Source organism: Pezoporus wallicus, unplaced genomic scaffold, assembly GCF_028554395.1.
Source record: "Pezoporus wallicus isolate ANWC-B61680 ecotype Strahan unplaced genomic scaffold, APGP_CSIRO_Pwel_v1 contig_6966, whole genome shotgun sequence".
Classification (NCBI taxonomy): domain Eukaryota; kingdom Metazoa; phylum Chordata; class Aves; order Psittaciformes; family Psittacidae; genus Pezoporus; species Pezoporus wallicus.
In genome coordinates, this window is record NW_026639746.1 from 540,550 (window position 1) to 561,834 (window position 21,285).

Genomic DNA, 21,285 nt, shown 5'->3' on the forward strand with positions numbered 1-21,285 from the left:
CTTTACCTTGAGTTACACAAAAGACTGTTACTAGATGAAATACTAGATTCTGATGCACAGCGGCGACGAGGTTCAACTTTTCTTCCAGGAGTATCATCTAATGCTCTCTCTTTACTTCCATCTCCAAAACCATTTGACAGACCTACAGTGTAACACAAAAATAAACTACATCAAACTTGAAACCACACCATTTTCACTAAAACTTTTCTGTATTCACACATTGCATCATTACTGTTCTGTACTTCAAGAATTTTGATGTGAAGAAATAACATAAGCATTCACCAAACATTTCGTTTCAGAACACAGTATTATAAATAGGAGGTTCCTGTAATCCAGATTTTAAAGACAGGATGAAAATAGGTAACATTAAAAAAAAGTGAAGATCATATGTGAAATGCCAAATTGAATATCACATCAGTGTCTGTATGTCATGTTTCCAACTACTGAGACAGGCTGCAGAAGCTGAGTAGAAAAAACCCTCAAAACCAAAGGGAGAAAAAAAAAAAAGTTACAAACCAGTCAGATTTACCAAGTCAAGACAAGACTGCTTTGAATACAATGCTACAACCATAAGTCAAGAAATACTGAAAATCCATTTCAAACACTGGAAGAGTGGTACGGATTCCCTCCTGATGTTATCTACTTCTTCCGGGAAGTCCTTCCAGTTTTGCAAATTCAAACTGACATTATGTTTTTTTTCTGTGATTAACAGCCAATAATATGTACATTACTATTTTTTATTATCCTTCCCCTGGCACAAGCTTAAGTACATCCAAGGCTACTGTATTTTAGTTTCATAGTTGCAATGAAAATGTAAAAATAAGGCTTTTATGATTACAAGATACTGATTTCATGGGCTGCCACCAATCCTGCTCTGGGTTTGCTAATTCACAAACAGTACAGTTCTTAAGCCATTTCCGTATCTGGTTAAAGAGACATATTAAGAGGTTTAAGATCACATTCTGAAGACTTTCCCAAGGAGGAGGGGAAGAGGTGTGGACATCAGAACTGAAAAAAAAAAAGGAAGAATCCAACACAGACTTGAGAGTATTAAGAGAAATGAACTGGGATAAAGGCAATGGCAGTAGCCTGCAACCAGCTACTGCAAGCTGTAGACTGCAAAGAAAACAAAATTTTAAGATGAATTCTCAGCACATTTGTTTCCTTACAACAAATAAAAGTTTTTACTTAAGGCTATGACCAGCAGCATGCTTCTAATACTGGAAGAAAGAGCAACCCATCCCAGATATCCTATTATCAGAGTCTTAAAGGTCATCATGATCATTGTTCATTCAGACACAGTCAAGCAAGCATATGTAACTTCATGTGTCTTTCTGTAGGGCATTATACTATAATTATGGCAGAACTCCCTTTATTAAGTTCTAATTCTTCCAGTCTGTTTGCTGGGAAGACCTCTGCAAAGAACACTGACAACTAAGGAACTTGAGCTTAGCAAGTTACTTTGTATGATCTAGTCATATTTCAGGGCATTTACCATACAGTGATTCAAGGGATTTCCCACTAATGCCTAGGAGATCTTCCATTTGGATTATGAACACAGTATTAGATTTTTAAGAGAAAAGGGAGAAGCTATACAACAGTCTGAAAGATTTATAGAGAAGCATTCTCTTTTACTGTCAATTAGCTGACACTGAAAATATACATTTGTCTATTTTGTAACTCTTGTATATATTTGTAACTCCTGTATATATTTGTAACTCCTGTAACTCCTATGAAAGAAAGAAAATTATAAATCTAGCATTGTCTTGAGCATTCAAACCTCAAACTACATGGTATTGATTAATCTTGTTCTCATTCTCAGCAAGCCAGTACAAATAACCGTAAATTGAGGAGTTCAGTCCTAGACTATGCTGAAGGACCTGTCAGAACAGATTTTGCTTTATGAGAAAGCTTAAATTTGCCTACAAACTATCGCAGTACACTTCATAACGCATCTGAAATGAAAAGCTGAAAAAACATTCTGCTAATACAAAAAGAAACCTTCTGCGTCTCTGCAAAAAACTATTTCTTATTCTCAGATATCCTGTCAGACCTATTTTTCAAGTGAGGTGTAGAAACTGCTCTGTTTTCAGCCTGCCACAAGCCAGAGACATGTTACTCAAGTTTCCATTCAGGCCCTTAGATAATATAAATCAGCTATCAGCAGAAACAACTTAGATCAGAGATTAAGTTTTAAAGAGAGATCAAACAATTACTGCTACCAGAACAAGAACACAGTGCACATTCCCAAAGGACTGAGGAAGTAGAAATACCTGTTCATTCTTTTAAGATGATGTATAAAAAGCCATAGGTATGCCAAATATGACATAGCTACATGTCTCTATGTACACTGTTCGGTATGTATATTCAGAGGAAAATAAATAAGTAAATAAAATTAAGGACTAGCTTCACATTTTGATTGGTTCCATCAGTTTGACTGTGCTGCTGCTGAAATGGACATTCTGGCACTCTCAAACCCCTGCCAATGGTTTCTTCTCGTCCTCACCATGTCAGTACCAAGAAATATGTATTCATGGTAATGAACTAGTTTTCAGCAATGCACTGGGAAAAGCAACCATGTGGTTGCTTTGATTGCTGATGTTGAGGAACAAGCAATGCAACAGAAACATGCAACTAGAGCAATGGAGACACTACTCTCCAGTGGTAGTCCAATCTTATATTAGTTTAAACATAACTTATGAGTGTCATTATTTCACTAATGTAGGATTTTAACATTACAGTAGGCAAAGTTTTTTTCAGTCTGTAGAATGGTTACTAACAGTGGTGTCCTGGTTTAGGCTGGGATAGTTAATTTTCCTTCTAGTAGCTACTGCAGTGCCATGTTTTGGATTTAGTATAGAAATAATGTTGATTTCACACCGATGTTTTAGTTGTTACTAAGTAGTGCTTATCCTAAATTAAGACTTTTGAATCTCTCATGCTCTGCCAGTAAGGAGGAGCACAAGAAGCCAGGAGGGAGAGGAGACAGGCCACCTGACTCCAGGTAGTCAAAGGGGCTTCCCATACCACAGCACATCATGCTGAGTGTATAAACTGCTGAGAGTTAGCTGGGAGCCATGGATAGCTACCTGGGGTCAGGCTGGGCATCAGTCAATGGGTGGTAGACAATTGTACTGTGCATCACTTGTCTTTCTTGGGTTTTATTCCTCTCTGTTATCTCCCCTTTCACACAATTATTATTACATTTTACTTAATTTCAACTATTAAACTGTTCTTACCTCAACCCACAGGTTTTACCTTTTTCTGATTCTCCTTCATATCCCACAGGGGGAGAAAAGTGAGCCAGTGGCTGCATGGTACTTAAGTTGTCAGCTAGAGTTAAACCATGATAAATGGGGTTAAAAAAAACCCAACTTTTTTGACAAATAAGGAATATTAAAACAAAAAAGGATCTAGAGCTGCTCAGACACATCTCTCTCTTGCTTGTGGAAGCATGAAAAACAAAGAACATGCAGGCTTATTAGCAGGAGTAATTTTTGTCAACAGCAAGCCCTGAATAACATGAGCTTATGCAATCCACGTGACTCAAGTTTATACAGTCCACTTTTCATAAATTATAAGCAACAGGCATTATTTTAAGAAAGAAAGATCTCAATGCTTATTTTAAGCAAAACACACTCATATCTATTCACAGATGCAGCAGCTCCCAAGCAACCACACAATGAAAAATGTAAGTGCTTTATGTTATCACCAGTGTGCAAAAAAAGAAAACCCCCAATATACTACATTTATACGCTAGAACTGGAAATCTGTTTTTTGGTTTTTAGATCATTAAAAACCTCTTCCCATGAATCATGAAACACCAAATCTCCTGTAGCTACTAGAATAAATGAGGTTAAAGAAGATTCCCATTTGCTTTACGGAATTTGCGTTTTATTGTCTCAACAGTTATTACTATTAAGGTCAAACAAAAATCTGTACTAGAACTAACTCATCCTGTTTTTGCAGACAAGTAGCCTGGGTAAACTTGCAACAAACCTCTATGAGCAATATCCATTTTCCAAAAGCTCATGATTTTTAGATCTAATGAGCTTTCATTGCAATTGTGAGAGAAACTTTATTAGGCCAAGTACTGAATTTTTTACACATACCCAACACCCCTGATTGAGAACAACTTCCCTCGAAAAACAACCCCAAACATCAAACTTTTTCGTTATTTCAAACAGCAAAGTCTGCTATCTATCTTCAGTGCAGGGTTACTGCCATTTCCAATCTTCGGCTCTAGACTGCAATTTACAAAGCAAGTTTCCTGCCGTATCAATCATGGAACATAACACACATGCCCATTTTAAAAATAAAGAAACACTAACAAATCAATGTAAACTTACGAAAAAAAAGTACACCAAAGACGATCAGCTTGATGTCTTTTCACAGGTTTCTCACTGCCCTGAAAACGGTATTTACTGGGGAAAGTTTCAACTTTTTCTCAACAGAAACAGTTTGTTCTTAAACTGCAATCAGAACTTTCACCGACTACATACCAAGCCAGTTAGAATCTTGTAGCCTACAACGAATTAAAGGAAACGGGAAATGGAAGAAAGACAGCAGAAGTTTGGAAAAAAAAATGACTGAAGAACAAAACTCATGACAGTCCAAGAAGCAGAGTGCCCCATGAAAACATAAAATGCTGCCACAGAACACAGAACTGTGCGCTGCAGACTGTAACTGTATCTTGCAGTTCTGCTGAAACAAAAATAAAGCAGAACTGTGTAAAATTATTCTAAAACAATTCAAACTTTATTATGTGTGGCTTGATGTAAAACTAAGTATTTCCAAATGTCAGATGAAGTGCCATATTAAAACCACAGCTGAAGAGCTGAGAAGTAATGAAAACCCCTAAATAATTTCAACCACTAGAAAAGTGGGAGCATTCAAAAATAACTGCACACAGTGCACCAGCACTCACATAACACTGTTTAGGCTTATTTTCCCAAGCAAGGACTAATCAAGTCTGACTTCTGCACTTACCCAGCACCAGTGACATTAGTCTTCATTAAAATATATATATATGCATATATAAAAAAATAAAATTTATTAAAACTTCATAAATGCATAAAAATAGGTGAAACATTTTTGGTACGCTTTACTTCTCCAAGGAAGATTAAACTGCTTTTTGGGGAAAGGAAGAGGATGTAGATCAAACATTCTTGACTAATTTGCTCTCACAGAACAAGTTCTGGGAGTAAGAACACTGGGACTGGTAAAAATCTGCGACCAATTTGTCACATACACTACAATATGTATAACTTCATAACTTACGGAAATGGGGCAATATATTGAATGAAGAGCATAGTTTCATATATGTCAAAGACTTCCTCCAACAGTGTTCATATTTTTTTGTTTTGTTTTAAGGATGGCTGGTGTCTCCAACATGATCCAAAATAATTACTTCAAATGTAATTGTCTTTCTGCGCTCCAAAATGATCATTTAATTGAATTCCACTCCATGTTGAGGATAACAGAAAATAATTAGGATCCAAAGAGATAAATACCAGCATGATATTAGTTAATATGAGAACCTGGAAGACAGTGAAAAAGCCATTAAGTCTCTCTGAAAGGAAACAGAGATTTCAAATCAATAAGCCATCCTTACAGCATTGTCCAGAGACAGTAAGAACGACACAAGTGTTCCATGTATTCTAACAGTAGTACTCAGGAAAAGGTTTAAAAGGGGCAAAAGCCGATTAAAAGTTTCACTTTGATTCAGCCCTCTTTCTTGAATAGGAAAATAAATGCAAGTCACTGAAAGTACAGAACACAACCTCCATGGGCATGATATGCAACAAGAACATGGTTTTGAAATGTATCTGAAAATCCCTCCAGTAAGAGTAAGTAGGAGGATGACCCTAATTTAAGAGGATTTGTATATACAGGTACGTACAGACAGGATAAAGGAATACTTTAAGGTAATGAATAATCAGAAGTAAATGCATTCTTAAATATGCAAACGTTTGAATGGGCATACTGCAGCAACAGAAAGGCACCTGCAAAGCTTTTAGAAAGTCAACCTTGGCGTAGCCCTATAAATGTCTACTTCCAACAGTAAATTCTGAAGTGCAGTAAGAATATTAGACACAAACCTTTTCAGAATACACAGATGAATATCTGAGCACATCCAAGTTTACAATTCTTAAAACAGTCTTCAATACGCAGACAAAACAGGAGGAAGTTAGTCACAAAAACATAAAAGTTTGGTGTGAAGAGTTCCCTTGGAAATAAAGCTTTTAAAGTCTGCTCAAAATGTGGTCATGGAAAAAGATAGCAAAGAAAACAGTGTGAGCCCACGACGTGGCACCTACACACTAAACAGCATCAGCTTTCAAGATATGAAAAGCTTCATCTTTGTTGGTTGAAGTAACACATACTGAATACAGTCTGGTGGCTCACCAAATAGTCAGCTTGACATATTTCAACAGAATGCCTAAGAATTCACACTGTAACTGTTAATTGTCCGTAAAATCTGGGAATAAGAAGTGTCTCTGGCTAATGAGAAGAGTATTAAAACACCTGAATCTGAATTGTACAACAGAAAGGAAAACCAATCAACTTGAAATAGCTACAGCTTCCACAAGATAAGGATAGTCCATTGCTCTGTGCACTCCAAAAAGAGGATCACTGTATTGCAGGACAACTGTTTCAAGACATTTTAAAATATACAAGTGGGAGGCAACACCAGTGGAGGAGTTTGAAAATATTCCAGAAATATCTGAAGGGAAAAAAAGTGCATACAAGCAGAAATATTTCTCAAAAAATCCCCACAACTTCTTCCAGAGAGCACCAGCTGTTCCAGTGGTACAGAAAAAAAACTGATTACCACAGCAGAATAGAAGAAAATACCATTAAAAAGTGCAAGAACAAAACTCGAGGAATCCAAAAACTAGCTTTACAAACTGAATTCTTCAGTCAGCTCTAGTTTATATGATTTATGACATGTAAACCACACACAGGTGATTGTAAAATACAAGACTCACATGCCTGCATCGCACACAGATCAGTGGTGTCATTGAGGATCCAAGGAATATAATTACTATAGAATGTCAGTAATACTTAGGACCATTTATTTCTAATTCTCTTGTCAAAGACTACCGTTTTCCCAAAACATTTTTCCTAAACCATGCAGTGACACAAGCAGTGAAGATCCTTTAGAAAAATACTTTTACATTTTTCATTTGAAGATGTCTATTTTCTCACCCATCAAAACCTAATATAAATTAAAGAAAATGAGTTATTAAAAACTTAAATCAGTAAAGACTGTTTTTGCTCTCAACTTACATAATGAAAAAGCATGATAATTATCTATTATTGCATCAAAACCCTAGTGCCAAGCAGTCTTTCAGAGCAGCCCAGCAAGCCCTATAAAGGCAGGCTACTCCATTTCCTAAATAGAACTAACTTCTTTTTCTTAGTTCTCCTGTATTTGTGAGAACACACATACGGGGCATGGTATCTGAAAGAAAAGGAAACAGATGGAAAGGTAAACTTCATAGCTCTTTCATATAAACATATTCATCAATCCTACTCTCTGAAAAAGGAAACAATTTACCATTTGCCTTTTACAGCTATTTAGAAAAATTGTTTTCTTATTTGTACCTCATTCTAGGGCAGAGAACAGAAATGGAAACTGAAGTTGCCAGCTAGAAAGAAAGATTAAGGAGATCTGCCACTGTTGAGATGACATTCAGGACAACACAGTAAAGTGCAAGTCCTTGAATTAGCAAGGACTGTAAATACAACTGCATTTTTGACCGAATTTTCCAGACCCTTCATACCCTGAGAGGTGTTTCGTATGGGAGATGAAAACTTCAAATAATTCAGTATAAAAGATCCAGTTCTTACTACAGCCATGGAACAGCCTCCTTCTATGACATCTTGCACTGTACTTAAGGAAGTGCACGATCTGACTCCTTTTAGTGACTGTAACATCACACTAAATATTCATACCAGCCTAGCAAAAATTAACAGTGCTTACAGTCTTAAGACTGTCTTCCTGGATTCAATGAAAAGAATTGCAAAGACAAAACAAGATGTTTCACTGCTCATGCAGTCAACCTGCCAGTGCTTGAAGTGTTTCCAAATGAAGATAATCAAGTGCTATTAAACACCAGCCTGGCTTTGCTACTTTTAGACAGCACTGAACACAGTTAAAATAAGGCTGACTTTCACTTGGCTAATCAGATGAATCTGTAGAGAGGGTTTGGTTTGTTTTTTGTTTTTTTTTTTCCCCTTCAGAACTCAGATATTTATATCTTCAACAGAAAAAAAAATAAAAAATTAGTCCTTAGAATCTGCTTTTGTCTCCATTTTTTTCCAATTACATGCTGTTAGAAAATAATTTCTGAGTAAGAGCTGTATTATTATAGCTTGGAAGGCAGGGGAAAAGGGAAAAGAAAAGGAAGAAAAAAGAAACAAAAAGGAGGAAAGGAAAATGAAAGCAAGGTTAGGATAGCATGGCCTGATAGTCCATGTGGCAGCATGACCAACAAACATTGTTTAGGTGGCAACAAAATAAAAGCAACTTTTTTCAAGTATTTTACCTATTCTTGGGACATATGGGACACCTTCTTAATGTGCATATTTCCTCTATGCAAACTGAAGAAACTATGTCTGGGTACTATGAAGGAAAACACAGAAGAAAGCTATTAGATGTCCCAAAATACTGGACTACATGTATGATATAGTAAAAGAACACATACTACCATAGTTATTCTTTACGAAGGACCTCCCTTGAAGCATGTAACTACATAATCTATTCTCATCTTCTCGTAGCAGAATAAGCCCTACGTCACCTGTACTTTTGATTGTCAGGTTCAGTGCCTGAAGTTAGCATTGGAGTCACTGGATCATTTTTATGATCATTCATCTCTTAAATCAGATTCGTGGGTGATTATGTGGGGGTTGTACTAGATGACCCTTAAAAGTCCATTCCAACCAAAACTCTTCTATGATTCCATGATATTGCAAACAGGGCAAACATACGGGTGATCTGATCAACCCTGGTTCCTTACTTACTGCATACAAGGGTCTTCATGACAGCCAAGCCTGTGAACTCGAAGGTAGGTCATCTACACTCGGTCCCAACACCACAACAAGTGTGTTCTTAATTTATAAGCATAGTGTGGATCTCCTAATTCATTGCTTTTTTTAATACACTCAATAAATCCCACAATTCTGTTTACCATATGTACTACAAAGAAAAATTAGTGATAAATGTCACAGATGAAACAAACAGGGGACTCTGACATTTTATATTTTAGAAAGCCAAACCTGAGCCAGGAAATCAGCTAAGCATTCAAAAAAATGAAATGCCAATGAAATGCCAGTAAAAGACTCCACAATTCCTACAGATCAAGAAAAATAGAAGGGCATCTAGAAATATAATGTTACTATTACAGAAAATTGAGTTGTACTGATCTTAGAACAAACAGCAACTGTAAGTTGGGTGTTAATAATTAAATACCTTAAAACCAGCCCAAAAGATAGTACTTCCAATGGAAGGAACAGGTTTAATACCCAGCAAAACTTTGTACAATACTGACACATACTAAAACTTATGCATGCACATACTTCACAAGCCTTGAAAAAGGACAAACCCATTTATCTAGTGCTTCACCAAGCTCCACCATTTTCAACTATGTTGCTCAAAACTCCTTCTATACTAATAATATAAACCAAGAAACATGTGAAGGATTTTAATGGTGAGGAAATTAAGATTCTTTAGAATCTTTAGATAAATCTTTACAAGTTCTTTAGATAAATAAAACCAAAAGGAAACTTCATTCTCTCAGATGCCATTGCAACTGCTGACTGGTATAAAAAAGTTTCCTTCCCCCTCTTTCTGCCTTTCACACTGATTTCACACAACTGACAGAGGCAAAATTTTAGATGGTTGATATGATCTACCTTTTATCCATTAATAAGTTTTATTTTTCTCAGATGTAGTAATTGCGCTGACTACTTTCCTGACAAAAAGAATTAATTTCTGTAACAAAAGAGCAGGGGAAGTATACAATGGGTATTTTGAAAAGGTCATTGAACTTGTCACAGTTAAGATCTGGCATGCCTGAACTTAGCATCATAGAATAGTTAGGGTTGGATAGTACCTTAAGATCATCCAGTTTCAACCCCCCTGCCATGGGCAGGGACACCTCACACTAAGCCATGTCACCCAAGGCTCTGTCCAACCTGGCCCTGAACACCACCAGGGATGGAGCATTCACAGCTTCCTTGGGCAACCCATTCCAGTGCCTCACCATCCTTACAGAAACGAATTTCTTCCTTATATTCAATCTAAACTTCACTTATTTAAGTTTGAACCCGTTACCCCTTGCCCTATCACTACAGTCCCTAATGAAGAGCCCCTCCTCAGCATCCTTATAAGCCCCCCTTCAGATACTGGAAGGCTGCTAGGTTGTCTCCACGCAGCCTTCTCTTCTTCAGGCTGAACAGCCCCAACTTTCTCAGCCTGTCTTCACACAGGAGCCGCTCCAGTTCCCTGATCATCCGCATGGCCCTCCTCTGGACTTGTTCCATGCCCTTTTTATGCTGAGGACACCAGAACTGTACACAATACTCCAGGAGAGGTCTTACAAGAGCAGAGGAGAGGGGAAGGATCACCTCCTTGGACCTGCTGGTCATGCTCCTTTTGATGCAACCCAGGATACGGTTGGCTTTCTTGGCTGCGAGCACACACTGAAGCCAACTCATGTTCAGCTTCTCACTGATCAACACCCCTAAGTCCTTCTCCACAGGGCTGCTCTGAATCTCTTCTCTGCCCAACCTGTAGCTGTGCTGGGACTGCTCCGACCCAGGTGTAGGACCTTGCACTTGGCATGGTTAAACTTCATGAGGTTGGCATCAGCCCACCTCACAAGCGTGTCAAGGTCCCTCTGGATGGCATTCCTTCCCTCCAGCATTATTAACCGAACCACACAGCTTGGTGTCATCGGCAAACTTGCTGAGGGCGCACTCAATCCCACTGTCCATGTCAGCAACAAAGACGCTGAACAAGACCAGTCCTAACACCGATCCCTGAGGGACACCACTCATTACTGGCCTCCAGCTGGACACTGAGTCATTGACCACAACTCTCAGCGTGCACCCATGAGCCAGTTCTTCAAGAATCATACATCAATCTCTGATGTGACCAAAATTTCCTCAGTAAAAACAACCTGTCTTCTTTTTGTAATTCCTAGATACCATATGATGCAAAAGTAAAGATGTGTTATATATGTGATAATGTAGCAGAACACTATGAAATTATATTTCAAGGTTACATTACACTACTGCTTCATATGTTTTAAGCAAAGATTCATATATAAAGGGAGGTCAGAGTATTAAAGTGAACTGCTTTCTGTCCTCCAGAAGGTTAAAGTCATGTTTTGGCACAGTCCCCTCTTTGGAAAAAAAAAAAACACACCCCCACCCGCCACTCCAAAAAAAAAAAAAAAAACATACCCCCCTCAAAAAAAACCTCCAAAAATCAACCAACAAAACAGAAAAGCCGACCAACCAAAAAAAACCAAAAAAACAACCAACCCCCCATACTCCAAAACCAAACCCTAGTATTTTAATAACCAGTACCATATGGGATACCATACCTACTAAGTAGTATGCCAATGGATCACATATGTGTATTTCTCAAAGCTTAACTGGTGAGCACATGAACCTCAAATGTAATTCAAGAGAGTATAATAAAAGGCAGTCTATAAGAAAAATGAAGTATCGACAAACTAGGTATGGTTTTACTTCCATAGGTAAGCTTCAGTCTTTCTTTGAATTTCTTCAGATAATCTGTACGAGTGACATGAAAGGGGGAATCACTGAGAAGACTGAGTAAGGTGAGGGACAAATCAACCAGGCATCCTTGAGTAACGGCAAAACCCCCACACTGGTTATGAACAGGTAAGGAAATAAAAAAGATGTGAGAGAGCAGCTCTTAATCACTTTAAAATTTCAGTGCTTTGTCTGTTAAGCAAAGTTCTTATTATTTTTTCCTATTCCATTAGAATTGATAATACTTACTATTCATACAAGTCAAAGAAAACTGCAATAATTCATTGTCAACTTCAGTGATTGCTCATAAAGTTGCTAACTCTAAGAAGGCTGAAGCATGCCTCTTCCATCATGGAACTGTTTAGGAGGGAAAAGTGCATGTCTGCTGAATTATTCTGAATAAAACCATTTCTTTTACCAGCAGAATGAAAATTTTCTGAAAATAACCAAATGGGGAAAAAATGTATTACTGTATACATAATTTGATTTATTTTTCTCACAATACAGACGTCTGCATGAACTGACACCGGCTTGCATATGCAAAACCAAAACACTTCAACTGGTTTTAAATCTTGGAAAGCGCCTGACGTTTCTGCTGATTTCCTGCTGAATAGTAGCTCAAAATAGCTGCCAACTGCAAACTGCTTGAGCTCAAATTGCTTGAACAAGTCCGAAAATAACACGCAGAATAAAATCTCCAATGTGAAGCAAAATGTCTGGTAGCAAACGGAAAAAGAACCATGGGAATAAGCCTGATAAGGTGACAAATCTGTATAAATCATATATGCCTAAACCCCCACGTATTATCAAAGAATAACTAGAACACTTTCAGATGAATTTAATTTAGCCAAAATGTTTCAATTCACATACAGAGTCTCTTCTGAACAGACAAATACAACACCCCCTAAGTATTACTTCTATATAAAATTAATTCTGTGCTAATCCTAAACTGGCCTCAGGAAGAGGCGACAGAATTTTAATTAAAACAAATTCTTTCAACTTATTGGATTTTATTCCTACGTAACAGAAAAACACACACACACAAAAGGAAAGCCTAGAAATTCTAAAATGGGAAAATTCTAAAATTAGAAGAAACATGGATCCATAATAGTTTGGTTTTTCTGTTGTTTTTCTGAAGATAATAAAAAACATATTTGACCCACATACACCAATCCCAGAGACAGAAAAAGAACAAAATGATAGATTTTAAACGTATTCAGAAAACTGCTGGGTTTTCTGGGTTTTGGCAAAAGTCAATTTTCCTGTACAGTAAAATACTTTTTCCTCAAAGAAACAATTCACACTGCTTAAGATAAAAATTTCTAGCAATTAGTACCAATTCCTGGTGTGATCTAACACAAAATGGTTCACACTGTGTGTGATAAAATGCAACCTGTATAAAAGTACAGAATGAAATCATCTAGGTAAAGACTCACAAATTGGAATTCCAAAGCTTTTTATATCATTAATGAAGATTAACCCTTTTCTATCATCACACTACATTCACATGATTCCTACTTCAGACCTGAAGTACCAGACTGAATCCACGTGCTCCTTCCAAGCTGTTAGGAAAAGGAATGGAAACTGGGGCTTTCCAATGAGGCGAAAGAAACAAAACAAAGTAATCAGCAAACTTGCTGAGGGTGCACTCAATCCCACTGTTTATATCACTTACAAAGATGTTGAAAAGGATCAGTCCCAACATTGACCATGCCCATGGCAGGGAGTTTGGAACTAGATGAACTTAAAGGTCCTTTCCAACCTGAACCATTCTATGATAAACAAGAAGCTGCCCCCACCGCCCCAATCTTACTTATCTTTTCTTATGCTACGATACCAGCATTAGAATAATCTACCTTCTCACATGATCATTAAAAAAAACCAACCAAGCAAACAAAAAATAAACCTAACAAAAAACCCCAACCAAACAAAATAAGCCTAAACCAACCACCCCACCACCTTCTCACTCAAACCACAAAACCCAGCACAAACACCACAAACAGCTTTTGGAGCACATGTTCACAATTTAAATTTATCTTTCATTCAAAGACATAAAACCCCACACACTCTTTTCACACCTGCAGATGGGTTATCAACACGACAGTGAAACAGAGTATTTATTTCAAAGATAATATAAAAGTCATAGCAATGGCCATGGATAACATTAAGGAAATATACTTTAGTAATTTCCTTATGCTGCTGTTTCTCCTCAAAGAGGGTTTTATTCAAACTTCTCCAATAAACAGAACTATGGTTCACTAACAAAAGGTATAATTAATGTCTTCAGCTGGACTACAGCAATGTACCAAGATAACCTTTTTTTTGGTTTTTTTTTTTTTTAGAGAAGTCTCATTAAGAGCATAATCTCACACTTATATAATTCAACTTTATTTAAAATGCACAGACTAAAAAACAAAAGAAATGCAGGAAATGTTGTTATACTCTTGGAATTTAACACTTCCATAAAATACATGGGTATATAAAGCACCTTGTACACAGTCACCAATTTCGTAACAAGCAAATACGCTTGGAGTAACACTACAGCAAAATGAAGTCAGGCACGGAACAAGTTATTTTCCATGTTCCTCCTTACAAGAGTTCTAGTTTTGGCAACATATATGAAGTTTCCATGTAACTTCACCGGGCATTTCCAAAAAGCAGCTGATTCACCTTTCCTACTGGTTTCAACAAAAGGAAACAGAAAGCAGTTTAAGAAAAAAATCACCTACCCATATATATAAATGGAAGATTTCACAGTTTAAGTGTAAACTATGAAAAAGCACAACTTGGTTCACTAGATCTAATTGTACAGGGCCAACAAAAATGAATCAGTAATTTTCTGAACTGTAACTACTCAACTATGAGGAAAAGCTGTTCAGGTGCTAGAATCTGAAGATTTACAATGATGTCAAAATATTAACAGGTATCTTAAATTTTGAGAGGCATCCATTCAAGTAAGTTTTGTAACATTTACCTGTATCCAAGCGCTTTACAGGGGACTCATCATCAACCTCAGAATCTCCACATGCACTCCTTGATCTTTTCCTTGGGTGCAGAAGTGTCTCCAACCTTGGAAGGACTACAGACAAAAAGGTTTTGGTCCCTAGCTGTGGAGAAGTTGGCTGGGTTTCAGTGTTCTTTGCAGACTTTTGGGGGCTTATACTTTTCGATTTGCAGAAGAGAATGGATGTACGTCTGTTTACATCAGTTGATGACTCAGCTACAGCAGAAACAGTCGACTCATTGAGATTACTGTCAAGTAAGTGTTCTGGAGTGTGTCCATTTATTTCTTTCTGAATGGAAGTGCTATATAATTCATTATCAAATTTTACTCTTTTGTAAAGCTTACTCTGCTCTGGATTGAGTTCTACTGGTTTGAGGGTTGGTGGTTCTGAATTAGTCTCCAAGTTTGAAGGAAGAGGTAATGCATCTGATGGTTCAAGTTTAGGGGGAGATTTATCTCCTGAAAAAATTATAAATAGAGTGTGATTTTTGAAAACCTGTAGTTATAAAGTCTATTATAAAACTCACTACAAATGTGCAGCCCACCAAATAAATTGTTGTTTGGAAACAAAGCATAACATTTTAAAAACAAACCTTGTCTAGCAACAATCTGTCCTAGTTAGTAGTTTCTACTTTTATGCTGGGAATGTAACAGGGATAGAAAAGTAGGTGTTTATAGCTGATGTTAAAGAGTTTACACCTAGAAAAATACTTTTTTACTTCTCATGCAGTTATGTTAGTTTCATTAACTAAAAACTAAGAAATCTCTTCTTTTAACTAGAAAGCTGGGGTTGTGGATGGTTATCTGTTAAATGCAATTATACTGCCATTCAAGTACATTTTAATATACACCTTTATTTCACCTTAACAATATTCACTTTACCTGCCTAAGACACATTTTTATCAGATAAGCATAAACTCCACACCATATCTGTAACCTGATCTACGAGAATGAGCTAAAATGCATCATAAAATCTCCAGAAAGTCAAGACTTGAAAAGCTTTTCTACAGTTGTGGCTAGACGTTTTATCTATCAAAAAGAGGGAGAAAAAAGGGGAGGAAAAACCCCACCACCTCCAAAGTCCTGCAGCTTCACTAGCCACTAGCTGGCAACTTGACAATGCAGACTTGATAGAAGAAGTCAGAAAAACCACCCTCTACCATTATTTCTCCTTCCCTCTCCCCCTCTTTTTTTAACATGACCATTGCCTGGTCAATTCCAGGATTTCAGTGCTGGGAAAAGACAATGGAGATATAACTGAGTGTAAAAATCTCGTTTCAGTTTTCCATCAAAAGCGATGGGAGGACAAATACACATTCTACTGTTGTAGCAGTCCCAAATACAAGTTAAAGGGCTTCCTAACCCATAATTTCCAACTTAAAAAGATGTTACAACCTTCTTTCTAGCTTCCAAAAGAACCTTCTAAAATATAACTTAAGAAAGAAGATGCTTATTCTAAAGTAATTTTCTGAGACCAATGTAATATTTATGCCATCACATAAGATTTTAAAATTTAGCTAATTTTTCTATGCCACATGAAAGAAAAAGGTTTAAAAACCCCAAGGGCTTAAGCCCTGTATCTGTAGTGGATTAAATACTATCTCTGTACTGCTTTGGGTCTGGCTCAGCAACGCTTACTTGAAATCAATGACTAAGTGCAGAAAAGTCTCTGCCCCACTGCTTAAGGTCTAATCAAACAAGAGCACAGTTCCTATTAAAAAGGATATTGTTAAAATGAAGTATTAACCATGCTCACATCTTTTGAAGGAACGTAAGTATTAGAATTGGTAAATAATATTTCAGGAAGGCACTCAGAATGAAATTTACAGTCAGATAAACAAATTTAAATACCACAAATTAAAAAAGCATGTAGTTTAGAATGTCCTAGGTGACTCTTCATTGTGAAGAAATTCTAATTTTCTTTAAATTATTTAGGAAATAGTCACAAAAATATTTAGGCATTCAAGCACTAATTTGAGATTAAACCCTAAATTTCATAGAATCATAGAATAGTTAGGGTTGGAAAGGACCTTCAGATCATCCAGTTCCAACTCCCCTGCCATGGGCAGGGACACCTCACACTAAACCATGTCACCCAAGGCTTCATCCAGCCATTCATGGGGTTATTCGGGTACCAAATTTTTCACAGAATCACAACTGAAAACATAATCGCTAGAGGGAAATTCACGGCTCTTCTAAAGTCAGCTCCTGTAGAGATCTTGGGCACAGGAATCTACTTCTTTCCTCATCTTTCTTTTTGGCAAAGTGTTTTCTTTACTCCTTTAAGTACCTTCCACTTTCCAATCAGGATATGAACTAATGACTGTTACTCTTCACTAGATCAGAACTGTAACAGCAATGCCAATCAACTCTGGATCATGCTCTTCTGTTTTAAAAAGCATACTGTCAATATAAGAAAACAGCTACTGCTCAATTTTGGACTGTATCTTGTACAACAGCTGCAGTGAAAGCCTGTGTCACAGAAAAGCTAGAAGTAAAAACTTCAGTTATCTGCCTGAAACTACATTCCTAAAGAACTATATTCAGTAGCATCATCACTTGAAGATTAAAAATAAAATAAAATATAAATTTAAAAAATCATTAAATGTTTTAAGAATAGTTAGCGGCCTCAAGAACAAGGTAAATGTGTTGATTCACATACACTTCTACTGTTGTCATTCAAATCTCAAGCAACTTACACGTTTGAAAAGCATTCTCTTAGTTGCACTAAGAATTAAAATCCAAGTTGCTGTTCGAATGGCAGTTAAGGACTGTCATTTTATTGATTTGGCCTTTCAGAAATTTTGGGAACATCAAGCTCTACCAGAACAGACTGTTTTATTTATTACCATGCTTCCATTTTCCCTTGAGCTCTTTTGTCCTGCCATTCAAAGCACTTGAAATTCAATGCAAAATGAAACATATCTCTAACTCTCCTAAAGAAAAATCAATTAGCTTTTTAGAGGCGAGCTGATCATGCAACAGACTCAAAAGAACTTTTTTTTTTTTTGAGACTAGATTTTCTTGGCAACATTTAAAAATTAGCAATAAAGATCTCTGTAACTGATTTAAAACCTAAAAATACAAATATAATATTCAACTGAACTATAAAGTTAGGTCTTTCTAGTATACTGCTCTCATTGAAATAAATGGGAATTAGCCAAGAGTTGGTGCAGCTTCGAGACCAGTATTTTAAGGAGGAAGAAAAGCGTAAGGGGAAGGACTGGTTAGATATGGCTGACTTGGTTCTACAACATTAAGTCTGTTAAGTCCTAACAATAGCTAGATTAAAAAAAACAACAAACAACCCAACAAAAAACACCCCCACCAAAAAAAACCAAACCCAAACAAACTAAATTAACAACCCAAACCTACCCTCCACTGTCCCCAAAGTATGAAGCAGAGAGTAAGAACAGCTACAAAAGACAGTAAAATGGTCAGAGTTTTCAGCATCACTGACCTAGGTTCACATGATCCCCAAAACATATTTAGTTATTTAAGTGGATTTCTTAAAGTACAAAGATACTTTCCACTTGGGCATTTCCAATTTCTTCTTGTATGCGACTGTCTGTATTTTTGTTAACACCTAAATTTTTAAAAAGCCTTGCTACTTTGAAATATAATGTAGGGAGATTTTGATTAAAAAAATATCATTCTCATACTCTTCAAATATTTGTTGCGATTCAGTGGCTATTTGTCCATTGAAAAATTAAATATAATATTAATTTACTACACCTTAATAAACACTATTAAAGCACCTGACTGAAGAAGTTCAGAACAGTACTAGGTTAAACATGGTTTAAATTCTTACCTTCCTCTTCTCCATCTTGTTCTAATGCTGGACCTTCTTCTTCAAAACTTCCAATACCTGATTCTATTTGAGGAGCTTGGTTGTGTTGCTGACTAAGTTTGTTGCGAATAATGCTGATTTCTTTCTTTAACAGCTTTGCTCTTTTGCTCCTCGACCCACTGGATTTCATTGCACAGGTCAGATCAAGTTTTTCTAGCAACTCTCTCAACTGTTCTTCCAAGGACATATGCGCTCTGTTTGCAGGATTCAGTAACCTATCCACTAAAGTGAAAATACATATGATTGAAAATATGTTAGTGCTTTCCAGAATGTTTCCCAGAAAAGTAATCCTAAAAGGAGGAAAAAATAAAATTCACTTGCCAGAACTAAAAACATCATAAAAAGCTACTCAGATTACAGTCTTAGTAGCTTCACCATCACCAGTGATGTTGAAATGAATTCCTACTACATAATTACCATTCTTCTTGATCAGCATTTTGCTCAAGAAAGCTAAATAGCAGAGCAAAGAATCAAAAGGTCAGAAGGAAGACATAATTAATCCTTCTCACCCTAACAGATTATTTTCTAATTGTCAAAGAGAAGGGCAAGATTATGGTCATAAAAGAAACGTGTTAATTATTCTCCTTTATTGCCAAAACCTCAGAAAACTAATGTGCATGTCAAAAGAAGCTATTTTAATTCCTAGTATTACAAGCACATTTGATTTTTTAATTCAGTAGTTTATTTAAGAATGTGCTTAAATGTGTGTGTGTACTGGTAGTTGTTTTTCATGACTTACAAGCACATACAATCATGTGAAAGAAAGAACTCAATTTAAAAACCTTTTTCATGCATCTTGTTAAATTAGCCTCTTGCATTATCAAAATCAGAAACTGGACAATGCTTTTTAATAACAGATCTAGTAGAATAGAAACACTTGTATCTTTCAGGACATTTTTTAACTGGGAGGGAAGGGAGAAACCTACTCAGCAAACGGAACATTAACAATCTTAAATCATCTGTATGGAATGTACACACTGTGTGTAATGGAAAATGCAACTTTTAAAGATAATCCAAAAACATCTTACCATCTTCCCAAGAGAAAGGCTGGGGTGACTCAAGTTTAGGCCGTTCAGGTAAGTGCATTCCAGTTTCATTATTATAACCAATGCTTTCAGCATCTCGCCTAGCTTGCCTGAGAACTACACCTCCTTGATCTCGTAACCGCACTGCCGCTCTATAAAATATTGTATCTTTTGCATTGTATTTCATACAGTTATCTATGATAAGATTGAAGTCTTCTTCAAACTCACTGAGGTTTTTATAGCCTTGAGCCTCTAACCGTTTTCGCATGGTAGAGAAATCCATAGGATGTTTAATATGATCCAAATAGTCTGGAACCTTTAAATAAACATTTAAAACACAAATGGGTAAAATTATCTTACTACAGACAAAATAACATTAGCTATTAAAAGATCCACATTTTAAAACATATTTTGTAACACCTCTAATAAAGAGCTTTGAAGTGTAGCTTATAAATGCACATCTTGATACTGTAATCATTCACATACCAGCAAAAGTTTACATACTACAAGATTCTGCATCTTAGGTAACAAGTCAGAGCTCTAGTAACAGGTACTGAATTTACATGATTTTGTAATTCTATGGTTGTGTGTATACTATGCATGTATTTATGCATATACACATACTTACAAATGCATGCATACATATAATATACAGCTGTACATAGCATATGCACACATACATACACAAAATAAACAGACATGTATACATGTCTACATGTTATTTATGCACACGTATAGAAGTATTGTATATGTATGCATACACACACCTACATTCTATCTAGTTTCCCAGGGAATGAAATTTCACCTGAAAATAAGAACGCAGTATCTACATTTCTATTCTATCAACCTTATCACAAAAGATCAATATGAACCACATTATTCTATACATGTATGTCCTAGAAATTATTTTGGTATATGAGCATAAATATAACTTCCTGTTATGAAAGTCTAAGTCATAATGCAAATTAATCAGAATAGAGATTAAAAGGTATCCTGGGTTCAGCTTGTTTTTCTCCTTCCTAGTAGCTGGTGCAGTGCTGTGTTTTCAGCTTTAGTCTGAAAATGACACTGATAACACACCAACGTTTTCAGTCATTGCTAAGTAATGTTTACTCTGATCAAGGACTTTTTAGTCTCATGCTCTGCCAGGGAGGAAGGGCACAAGAAGCCGGGAGGAGGCAGAGACAGGACACCTGACCCAAACTAGCCAAAGGGGTATGCCATACAACAGCACATCATGCCCAGTATATAAACTGGGGGAGTTATCTGGAAGGCCCATATCGCTGCTCAAGTCAGGCTGGGTATTGGTCAGTGGGTGATGAGCAACTGTATCGTGCATCACTTGCGTTTATTGTTTTCTTTTCCTTTTCTCCTTTTAGTTTTATACTCTCTCCCCTTGTTATTTCCCTTAACATCATTATTACTGATGGTAGCAGTAGTGATTTGTGTTATGCCTTAGTTACTGGACTGTTCTTATCTCAACCCATGGGATTTAGATTCTTCTGATTCTCCTCCCCATCCCTAAGGGGAAGCAGGGGGAAGATGAGGGAGAGGAATGAGCGAGCAGCTGCGTGGTTCTGAGTTACGAGCTGGGCTTAAACCACAAAAGGCAA

The 21,285-nt window shown here is 36.6% G+C and overlaps 1 protein-coding gene across 10 annotated transcripts in view; it reads right to left on the reverse strand.

Moving 5' to 3' along the window:
• The window catches only part of BRD1 (bromodomain containing 1), a 64,854-nt gene that overhangs the window by 10,889 nt on the left and 32,680 nt on the right, over positions 1–21,285 (reverse strand). For 6 of the 10 annotated variants that reach the window (XM_057415778.1, XM_057415777.1, XM_057415779.1 and 3 more), the window contains 4 exons: positions 19,676–19,988; positions 18,609–18,869; positions 14,768–15,256; positions 7–142 (listed from right to left, as the gene is read on the reverse strand). In XM_057415778.1, coding sequence (XP_057271761.1) covers positions 7–142; positions 14,768–15,256; positions 18,609–18,869; positions 19,676–19,988 — 1,199 coding nt within the window. Of the gene's footprint in view, positions 1–6; positions 143–5,337; positions 5,541–7,293; positions 7,469–14,767; positions 15,257–18,608; positions 18,870–19,675; positions 19,989–21,285 lie in introns of those variants that run through there. The other 4 variants (XR_008972957.1, XM_057415781.1, XM_057415784.1 and 1 more) reach the window with 4 other exon arrangements.